This window comes from Archocentrus centrarchus, chromosome 23, assembly GCF_007364275.1.
Source record: "Archocentrus centrarchus isolate MPI-CPG fArcCen1 chromosome 23, fArcCen1, whole genome shotgun sequence".
NCBI classification, from domain to species: domain Eukaryota; kingdom Metazoa; phylum Chordata; class Actinopteri; order Cichliformes; family Cichlidae; genus Archocentrus; species Archocentrus centrarchus.
The window spans coordinates 8,740,447-8,751,504 of NC_044368.1; the positions used below are offsets into that span (position 1 = coordinate 8,740,447).

Genomic DNA, 11,058 nt, shown 5'->3' on the forward strand with positions numbered 1-11,058 from the left:
GAAAACTGGAGATCATTCAGCAGCGAGAACAATATGAGAGTCAAAAAGAAGAGAGGAAATACTAATAGTTTATATTTTATACTTTATATATTTCCACATTAAAACGTTTTGAGTTTGAGCCATAATCAAAACAAAACAAAAAAGAAAAAAAAAAAACAAACATCAACACACATACATATAATTTAATCTGGAAACCTCATATACATACAGTGCCCCCTCTGGAATGATATCACCCGCTCCTTTAATCCATGACAGGAGAAAAAGGTACAGTCAATGTAACATGAATAAATTAACTCTGTATGATCCTGTCCAGTCTTCAGTTTTGTTTCTATGGATATTATTTCTTTGTGAGAGCAACTGCCTGGAGCAGACACCCATTAGCAACACAATGGCCCATGCAACTCATAATGTGGAACAGAAATTAATGAAATTGGGGAAAATCCTGACACAGATGTTACGTTTGTCATGGAGACTAACCCAATTAGAGGACAGCTTGTTAAACATCCAGCCAATCACCCAATCTCATCTTCCCTGACGGATCAGTGTAAACTGAGGCCCACGAATGGGAGCAGCAGAACACACCAGTGCATACAGCTGTGCAGCCCCCCCCCCCCCACAATGCACATCTGTAATGTTGAGTTGCAGCATTGATCATGTCCCTTAATGCATGGAAAAATACAGCAATACGTCACACAACATCTCTTTTACATCAGAAATTTCACAGACAAAAGGAAGGACGTCTTTCATATGACAAAATAAAAAATAAAAAGGAGTGTTTCTCTCTAAGACAGTCAACGTTCTCAGTCCATAAACTTGCGGTTCGGGTTGGCACCGAAGAGAGCCACTCGGATTTCAGGCATCATCTGTGGACAAAGTAACAGCTCATAAGTGAGGCAGAAACCAACAACCATCATGTATAATAACGAAAACCATAAAATTTTATTGAATGATTCAAAATTTAAAACTAAGATTTTTAGTTTACACTTCACATATCTGAGAAAGTATATAAACCTATATTGGAATAAACACTTGAAAACCTTACAGTATTGTGCAAAACTCTTGCGCCACCCCTCATTTCTTTAGGAATAGGAAAATCAGTGCAGCAATTTACTAAAACATGCAAACACACACTGAAATACAGCATATAAAGGCCAAAACAGAGTTTGTACAATTGTAATGAGCTTGAAAGTCAATATTTGTTCTTCAACACAGTCTGAACTCTCTGAGGCAGCTTTCTTCTTTCAAGTAGTCTTCAGGAAGAGTTCTCCAGGCTTCTTAAAGGACATTCTTTGGATGTTGGCTGCCTTTTGTTCAGTTCTCTGTCAAAATGTTGGATCCTAGCACTGGGGAAGCCAGTCCATGATTGATAGTCATGGCATTTGTGGTTTTGTATCCTGATACGCTTTTACTGCATTGGCAGTGTGTTTGTGATCATTGTCGTGAAAAATGAAGATGTTGCCAATCAGATGCATTCCAGATGGGATTGCATGGTGGATCAAAATCTGATGGTGCTTTTCTGCGTTCATAATTCTTTCAATTTCAACAACATCCCTAACACACTGTAATGCAGCTCCAAACCATGACAGAGCCTCCATTGGGTTTTACAGACAGCTGTAGACACTCACTGTTGTACCTCTCTCCTGACCCCCTCAGTACATAATGATAACAATTTGAACCAGAAATGTCACATCTGGATTCATCACTACATCAGACATGCTGCTGATTTTCACTCAAGTTCTTGTGTAGTTTGGCATACCTCAGCCTTTTCTTCCCATTTCTCTTCCTTAAGAATGGCTTCTTGACAGCCACCCTTCCACTCAGACCATTTCTGATGAGGCTTCAGTGAACAGTAGATGGATCAGCTGAAGGGTCTTCTCTCAGGTCCTGTGTCAGGTCTTGGCTGGATTTTTTCCCCCCTGTTTCTTAAGGATGTGACTTTCAGATACTGCTCATTTTCTGCAGATAGTTTATTTTAGGCCTGACACTTCTTCTGAACTCCACATATGCAGTTTGTTGGTTCTTTGCCAAGTTGTCTGTTATGTGTACACACGATATTGATTCATCCCTTGAGTAATGTGCCCTTTCTAATGTTTGAATGATACAGAGGTCAGTGTGAAGTGGCTTAGCAAGCAAAAAGAAAAAAGCATGATTCTGAAAATGGTCAGGTAAAAGGACTGGCCTGAAAATTTGTGAAAAATCAGCCAATGTCCAAAGAAAAACAATTTGTCCATGGAAGCAAAATATAAAGTAAAGGGGGTGACTCAGGACTTTTGCACAGTACTGCATTTTTCTGTCAACTAACAAACTGATTGTTCAGATTAGTAAAATCCAATATACTTAGTTTAACAGAAGATTTAAAAAAAAAAAAATTGTGAACAAGAACTTTAATGAGAATAATCTTGAACAGCCCTTAATATAGCATGTGCCTGTCCCCTTTCTCTTGCAGCTTTTAAAATGTGCATTAGTCATAAATAATGAAATAAAACTCGTTCCCCTGCTTTTACATATAATTAATAGCATAAAGTCACTTCGTTACTACACTGCATGAAGTGCATGACCATTTTCTGTGGGTACAGTACCAGAAAGAATTCAACACCATGTCAAAAGTATGTGAACATGATTTTAAAATGTTAATTTTGCTATTTATAAATAGAATAACACACATAGAATAAACTACACTATGTAGTTTATGTATACTACACCAGAGGTCCCCAACCCCCGGGCCGCGGACCGGTACCGGGCCGTGGGACATTTGGTACCGGGCCGCACATAAAGAATAAATAACTTAAATTATTTCCGTTTTACTTATTATCTGCGCCTAAACTATATTTTATTTTGAAAAATGGGCGGATTCGCTCCGTTACTTCCCTCCATGACTTCCTCTTGACGTGTCAAGACGTTTCTGCTCACATGATACGTCACCGCTAAAATTAAACCCAGAAGCTTCAGGCCTGTCTAACGAAATCGGTTGGTTGACCTACATAACGCTTCTTTAAATTTTTGAGTGCTCAACAAGAGTAGAAAAGCGCTATGTAAGAACTAGTCCATTTACCATTTTTATTTATCAACACCGGGGACAGCAGTGAGGTAGACCCAGCCATCAAACTGACTCTCCAGCGCTTGACACCGCGGCTCTGCAGCCACGCTCCATGTGAAATCGGCCGAACCCAGTCAAACCAGAAGCCAGCAAAAATGAGTTTCAGAGAAACAAGCTCAGGGGGCTTACACTGATTCAGTGTTATGGTGAGTTGTATTTTTCATGCGCTTTATACAGTAAAAATCACCTAAGTCGAAGTCGCATAAATCGGGTTTTCGCTCTAGTTGGATGGCATCTGCAGGTCCTGATTTTTCCTAACATTAATTCCAATAAAATCATCACATAAATCCGTCGGATATTCACCTACCTCGGATGAAAAATCTGGTCCCATTGTAATAAATTTCCAGTTAAATGTGATCGCATAAACTGGATGAGTTTAGCGCTAAAACCCTCCTCAGCTCCTGTCCGCCCACTTCCATGCATCGGCTCGTTCATGCACAACTACACACACACTAACAACGCCTGGAAATTGTTTTAGTGTTTATATCAGTTTATTTCACCGGGGACAATCGTGGCAAGTGTAAGCTACAAACTTGCACTTACGAGTAAAATTTCAGATTATAAAATTTGCAGAAGCAAATTCATAGATGAAGCAGAAGCCATTGCAGCGAAATTCGATAATAGACCCCAAACTGGGCCATTTGAATCCGACTGAGGTGATTTCTACTGTATTTGTTTTTGCGGTGTATCTTATTTTGAAGGCATGTTTTACCATGGCTCTAACAGCTGACCAGGGAGCGCTGTGGCAGAGAGCCTGTTATTCATGTTGAGGCGGGATGTTACGAGAACGCTGCTGATAGAGTTGCATACGAATACAAAGTGGATTCACGTTTTTTATTATTATACGTAGAAAATATCACACTTGGTTATGGTCGTATCATTTATTTTGACGTATTTTTTCGCCACACCTTAAAAGCCGGTCCGTGGAAATATTTTCTAACACTAAACCGGTCCGCGGCTCAAAAAAGGTTGGGGACCACTGTACTACACTATTCACAATATGTGAAACCAAAAGGGGAAAGATCAAATTATAAGATATACATTCCCTACCTGCTGGGCCATGAGGTCCAGTCTGCTCTCCAGAGTGTTGGACACTTTGATCTTCCCGTCTCCGTTATAAATCTCAATACCTCCAGACCTGCATGCAGAAAAATGTTGGAACAAAACACCTCAAATACAGAAGATGCAAAAATTTCAAGAGTTTCCCCCCCCCCCCCCTCTTGGTGAGCACTGGTTTCTCTTTCAAATGTGGTGCTGCTTACACTTCAGGGGAGAGGAAGTTATCCTGGTCGATGCGGACCTCCAGGTTGTTCTTCACAGCTGCTTTATATATAGGAATGTTCTTCTGGATGGATGCCTGAAGGGTACAATGCAGTTTGGGTTGAGATTTCATCTGATACCAACAAATGTGCCCCTTACACGCGATACCTTTGAAATACGGTTTTGCAACAATGCCCAGAACAGGATAAGTGGTACTGCAGCTGCTTTGTTGCTTCTATTTTTCTCACCTGTACCAACTGTATGTCTTGTTTACGGCAGCGAATGGTCACTTTGGGCTCCAGGAGCTGGTAAAAGCCCTGATGAGAGACAGTTAACAAATGTTAGCTTTTAAAATATCTGCAAAGAATTAAAGTTAAATGTTTAACAAACCATTTTTAGAAATAACACAAACATCTTTCTCTATAATGCAATACAGTGTACCAGCAACACAATCTATATCCTCCAGAATTATCAGACAATCCATCTGTTTTACCAAAAAATGAGCATTATGACATTCATGGAGTTGGATTTATCGCAAAACTATTGTATTATGCTTTTAGTTCCATCTAGACCAGAAGAGTCGCCCCCTGCTGGCTTTCAGAAAGAAAGCAGATTTAAGGAACTTCCACATTGGCTTATTGTTAATACCAAGAGGCTACGTCCATCCTTTTATATACAGGCCAGTGTTCTAGAGTGTACCTAATAAACTGGTAACAGTGTATGACAGCTCAGAAGTTAGAGAAGGATTTGTAAGGAGGGAGAGGCCCTTGTCCAGTGAGATTGAGCTGTTTTTATAGGACAAATTAAAACTGGAGACTGGAGCAAATTGCATCCACATCCATTGTATTAGTGAAATACCACCGCATGTTTCTCAAACTGAATTTAACTAGATTATCTAATTGGTCAGATGTGATCAATGTGATCATAAAGTTTGGACCGCCACTTTTACAGAATTACATTTGATTGGTCAGTGGGATGTCAGTGGGTGGAGCTCAGCATATAAACCAACCTGTAAGAGCAATCCATCCATGAGACCTGAATACTTGGCCGGGTCTTTTGCGACATTAGCGAGCCGTTGGCGAGCCTCATTAATCATTTCCTGAGGATACAGAAACACACTTGGTCTGTACTCTTTGTACTCACAGCTATGATATTTAAACAGTCCTTTTGTATAAAATGATGACAAAGGCTTACCGAGATCATATCATCACGGGCCTTCAGCACCTTCAGTCGAGCCTGGTTCATCAAGTTAGACATCTGACTGTTAAGCAGACAAATAACACACATATTGGTCCTGTTTATATCTCAACCCTGAACACTGTAAGAGGCAGGTCACAGAGGAGCTACTGTCTGTTGATGTGGCTAAATAAAATTACAGAAACTCTGTCACATTACAGCCATTTCCTTGTTCTTAAAAAGGCTGGATTAAGAAGGGAAACGAGGGAGGGACCCGAGGCGTCCTGTGATGTCTCGCCATGACTCACATCTTCTTCTGTTGCTCAATCTGTTTCTCTTTCTTCTCATAGTACTCCATTATCTTCAGCCTCTGGGTCTGGACCAGACGGCCCTTCTCAATGTTGAACTCTTCTTCGGCCTGCAGGAGGAGACACAGATAACTCAGAGGAACCCGATGATTCATGACAAACAGAAACACCGCTGGTCTTCGTGTTGAGAAAGCAAGCAAGTTAAATGTAACAGAAGTGTTAAACATTTTTCAAATAGTGCATGAAAATAATATATTATAATAATGTAAGAAAAACATGAAAATAATTGATTTAAATCACCACAATCATGTTTGTTTAGGTTTAACTATGTTTAAGTTTAGGAATGTAATTTTTATAATCAGCTCAACCTGATCTTCAGAGCTTCAGATTTGGTGAAATCTGCCAGGTGAACCTCATTCATATTTACTTACTTTACTTTATTCATATTATCTTATAATCCAAGCATGCAGCATTAGCGCCCCCTAAGGGTGATTCTTAACAAGGGAACATCAGATGGTGAAAACGGATCATAATATACTACTGCATTTGAGTAGCTTGGTTTACATTGCCGGCAGGCTGGTGTTGGACTCTGCAAGGGTTCCACTGTGTGATAGATTCTTTTCATTATTTTTATAGTGATAATTTCAAGGCAGAGGGTTTCCAGCTTAGTGGCTTCAGGATCACCTCTCTGGTTTTTCTGGCTTCATCAGGTGGTGACCAGTGGAGCGGTTTGCAGCTGAGTGTGAAGCAGCAGGAACTCTCACACCTGAGGCCATAGTTCTGAGCTGGTGTGCCCACTCTGGGTCGGGAAGGAGTTGCCGCCCCGATTGGAAAAATGTCACAGGAGACTGAAAGATGGACTGACACTGAGCGTAAAAGCAAAACTGCTGATTTTGCTGATTTATCATTCCGTTTACCCTCAACTGCATGGTGCAGGTGACCTGTATGGTTGCAAGCTCTGGGTAGCAACTGAAAGAAGCAGCTCCTGGATACAAGCAGTGAAAATAAGCTTCCTCCAAAGGGTGTCTGAGTTCTCCCATTCAGATAGGGTGAGAGGAAAAAAAAACCCCACAAGTAATGCAGGAGGGATCGGAGTTACTCCAATACATAGTTTGGGCATCTACTTAGGATGGATGCCTCCTAGGTGAGGCTGCTTGGTGTCCCCCAGGAAGAACTGGAGGAAGGGTGGTTGAAGAGAGGGTTTATGGATACAAATAAGCAGCAGATGGACAGACGGACATTCTTCTTGTACTTCTCTTTGAGCTGCTCCATTCAGGGGTCACCACAGTGAATCATCTGCCTCCATCTCACTCCATCCCTAGCATCCTCCTCCATCACACCATCTCTCTGCATGTACCACCTTTCACTCTTGCTGCCATCCTTCTGTCACAAATCACCACTGACATTCATCTCCAGCCACTCCACCCTGCCTGCTGTCTCCTCTTCACCTCTCTTGTGCACTGTCCATGGACAGATGGCCATTGCATTTAAAAAAAAAAATCATTTACTGTATATATTAGCTGTTATGTTGTTCTTCTTGTGTCTCTCTTAGAAAAGATAACTCTCACAATTATACTACAAGTTTAAATATAGGAATAGGCAAAATAATTAAATCTGTGTAATGGCATTACATGGTCTGCTGAGGGTGCTACAGCAAAGATCACATTTTAAAAAGGCCATGAGGCTACACCACAGGCCAGATTTTGATCAAACTAAACATATTCCTCAAGAAGTTAATGAGCTCGAGGTTACAAACGACCATTATGGTCTATACACACATCTTCTTGTTCCCTCATTACCATTTTCTTAGCCTTTGGCTCACTAATAAAGACATAAAAATGTCCAAAAAACAAAAACTATCCAGCCCGGTATCTCTGTACAACACTTTATGATGTGTATGTTTTCATACCTTTGCATCAATTTCCTCTGCCTTCTCATTGGCCTCCTGTTCAATGAAGGCCATCATGTGTTTGATCTGTAGATGGGAACAGGAAACATGAATGAAAAACAAGTTTGTGCTGCCTTAAAAAACATAAAATTTAGATCCCATAGCAACAGCTTCTTTGATTTTATTATTTTCAGGTATTTTCACAGCTTTCAAAGAGACTCGGAACAATCTGAATAGAAACATCCATCCTCTTCTGCTTATCCTTTTCAGGGGCTGGCATAGGGCGAGAGGCAGGGTACAGCCTTGACAGGTCACCAGTCTGTCGCAGGGCCAACACAGAGAGACAGAAAACCATTTACACCTATGGGCCCACTATGCACATGTCTTTGGACTGTGGGAGGAACCAGAGTACCCAGAGAAAGGTCCCAGCCAAGGTGGAATCAAACCCAGGACCTTCTTACTATGAGGCAATGGTGCTAACCACTGCTGCCTTGAATGGATACACTGCTGCTTTGAATAGAAACATACTCAAAGACAAAGATTTGCACTTAATGCAACTTGTGGCTTTCCTTCCTGATGCAATAAACTGGAAATGAAACTCATCCTTGCACTATGTGTATAACTAGAGCAAAATGTTAATATGTTAAACATTAGGATATCTCATAAAAGAAAGATTTTTACTAGGTGAAGTGTGTCATTCTCACTATCTTCCAAAAAAAAAAAAAAAAAATCTATATCAAGCCTTAGAAATACTGCCAGAATAGCAGTGAGTGTAGTTTTGTTAAATTACCTTAAACCAAAAACAAAATAAAAACCAAAATATCAGTGGTCTCTTAAGTAAAGATATGCCTCATCACTTTAAACTGGGCTGCTTCTATGACCCCAGTGAAAAATGTTTCTGTGCATTTTTGTTTCACATCACCATTTTACCAGCTGTGCAAAGCAGGAGACTGTCTGTGATTTCAATTATGCTTAATTTGTTGTAAAGTGACACCACTAATTTATGAAGCCATCAGGAAAGCATATGATATAGTGAGAAACAATCATAAGCATTCCACATTGCCTAGAGTCAATATTTACAGTGCTGACCCTTTTCTGATTCATGGGTCGTCCCTCCTGCCTTATCAGAGCTCAAAGTTCTGCTTGTCCGCCCTGCTTTTGATTCTTGATCACATTAAAATCTGGGGAATGTTCTGAAAACCAAAATTTTAATTTGATGATTGCCGAGCCGTTTAATTATCGCTTTTGCCTTGTGACTTGGTTTTTCACTAAATTGCTTCTGAAGCATGAGAAGAAGTTAGCCTTTGAGAATGTTTTTTGTTCAGTCCATTTAGTCCTGCTGACTAAATTCATACCTTATCAAATGTTGTTTGAGCACCAAATACAGCAATTAACAGACAAAAGGCTTGTTTATGGGCTTTTTATTATATTATTTTTTAATAAATTATTGCTCAATGCTGTTTAAAACATCAAAACAGCCTATATCAGGGGACATTTTTTGTTTAAACAAAGAACATTCGTTTTTGGCAATTTGATATATAAAAATAGTTGGTCATGATAATGTACGGGGGAATAATATGCGCCCAAACAATCTCCACTGAGGAGAATAATCGCGCTATGATAAATGCAGTTAACTTCCGCAGCTTGACAGTTTATTTTCCGTGTTTGAGGAGATTTCCAGTGAACACACGGTGGCTCACTCACTCCAAGTTCCTCCTTAGGTCCTGGCATGTGTTCATCATGTGATCATGTGGAGATATATGACTCTCAGTATGACATCCCGAAGCCCCGGCTGCAAAATAGCTGGTATTTGGCTGTAAGCGTCAATTTCACGTACAAAACCACCCCTCCAAAACACCTCAAATATTTGCCTCTAGGTGCTGTTTGTGTTTAATTGCATACTAACCTACTGCAACTCTCTCAATGTCATTCGACTGCACGCAACAACTTCCTGTAAATACTACAGCTGCTCTCAGCTTTGTAACAGACTAATGAGTCGTTCCTTTAGTATGGGGAGATAAACGGTAAAATGGTGTCTTTCTGAAGGTGAAAACGCTTCATTACCTGCTTCTGTACGTCGGCATCGCTCAGCGCCATGGCTGCAGTTGTCAAAGATCCGCCCGGGCCTGCCAGAGACAGTAAGGATAAAAAAAAAAAAAACACAAAAAAATTAAAACTGCAGAATGAAAACAGAAACCGCCATTACCCAGAAAAGGAAATTAACCCCATAATTTAAGCATTAAAGCGGCATTTATGTACCGGAGAATCACAGAGGAGACGGTTTGAATTAATCGCCGCAGTCGTGACTCGTAAAGATGTCCACGAAGGATCAGCTGATTTTCGAAGTCACGTGATATTTACTTCCGGCGGAAGAGACCGTCAGATGTGAGTGAATCATGAAAATAAAGGAAAATCATGGCAGTTCACGCAGTTTTCAACTACACGTTTGTAAGTTTACACAGTGACATATATAAGATTATATATGGGTAAGTGTGTCCAAACTTATGACTGGTACTCGCTATATATATATATATATATATATATATATATATATATATATATATATATATATATATATATATATATATATATATATATATATATATATATATATATCAGATAGAGATAGAATAGAGATAGAGAGAATTCGTTTCTACTAATCTCTGTTGCAGTTTTTTTTAAAGTTATATTTAAATTCTATTCTATTCTATATCTATCACTTAAATCATCATTATTAACATTGTGCCACTTTCTGCCCATTTGACTGTTGTACATGCTGATATTTGTTTTTATTTCATAAATTTTTTTTATATGTATCTTTTTTAGTAGTAGTTAAGTACTTAAATATATTTTTGATGTATTTGCTGTCTGTGACTTTACACAGAGTGTTTAATGTTTCTGTTCTTATTGCACAGAGCATGCAAAAGGCACAAGAATTTCCCTCTGGATTAATAAAGTTCTTATCTTATCTGTGTGTTTTCTCTGCATTTTTGATTTTTATTTTTTATATTAGCCTACCACTACAGCTATTTTACACTGTATTAAAATGTTATTTAGAGTTATTTATTGAGTTATTTATTTCTGAAAGAAATTTAATGTTATCGTAACTGTATTTTTTTCTGCTGAAATGACAAGGATCGTAAGGATCTTTCCCTCAACATTAAAATCATTAAATAAATGCTTCCTTGAGGGATGTAATAAAATGTGAATCATATCATTATTTATATTCTTTATATGAGCTGTATGTGTATTTGTATCACAGTACTGTATGTCTTTGGCTGGCTGCTATTACATATATAAAAGAAGAAAAATAAAATTGATTGTTTAGC

General features: G+C 39.1%; 1 protein-coding gene across 1 annotated transcript; it reads right to left on the bottom strand.

The window, feature by feature from the left end:
* Positions 1-165: 165 nt before the first annotated feature.
* atp6v1e1b (ATPase H+ transporting V1 subunit E1b) lies at positions 166-10,108 on the bottom strand. Its single transcript, XM_030719913.1, has 10 exons — positions 9,989-10,108; positions 9,794-9,855; positions 7,751-7,816; positions 5,842-5,951; positions 5,552-5,618; positions 5,367-5,456; positions 4,606-4,674; positions 4,360-4,454; positions 4,148-4,235; positions 166-863 (listed from the first exon to the last, which is right to left on the bottom strand). Exons 2-10 carry the CDS (start codon positions 9,824-9,826, stop codon positions 801-803), a joined length of 681 nt encoding a protein of 226 aa, XP_030575773.1. The 5' UTR covers positions 9,827-9,855; positions 9,989-10,108; the 3' UTR covers positions 166-800.
* Between the last annotated feature and the right edge of the window lie 950 nt (positions 10,109-11,058).

Bases quoted from the DNA above. Each gene is read 5' to 3' on its own strand.
- atp6v1e1b (XM_030719913.1), bottom strand. From the start codon at position 9,826: ATGGCGCTGAGCGATGCCGACGTACAGAAGCAG. The intron at 5,457-5,551 runs GTAAGCCTTTGT...CTGTATCCTCAG, and splicing joins CCCGTGATGATATGATCTCG to GAAATGATTAATGAGGCTCG. The intron at 864-4,147 runs GTAGGGAATGTA...CTTTGTCCACAG, and splicing joins TGGACCTCATGGCCCAGCAG to ATGATGCCTGAAATCCGAGT.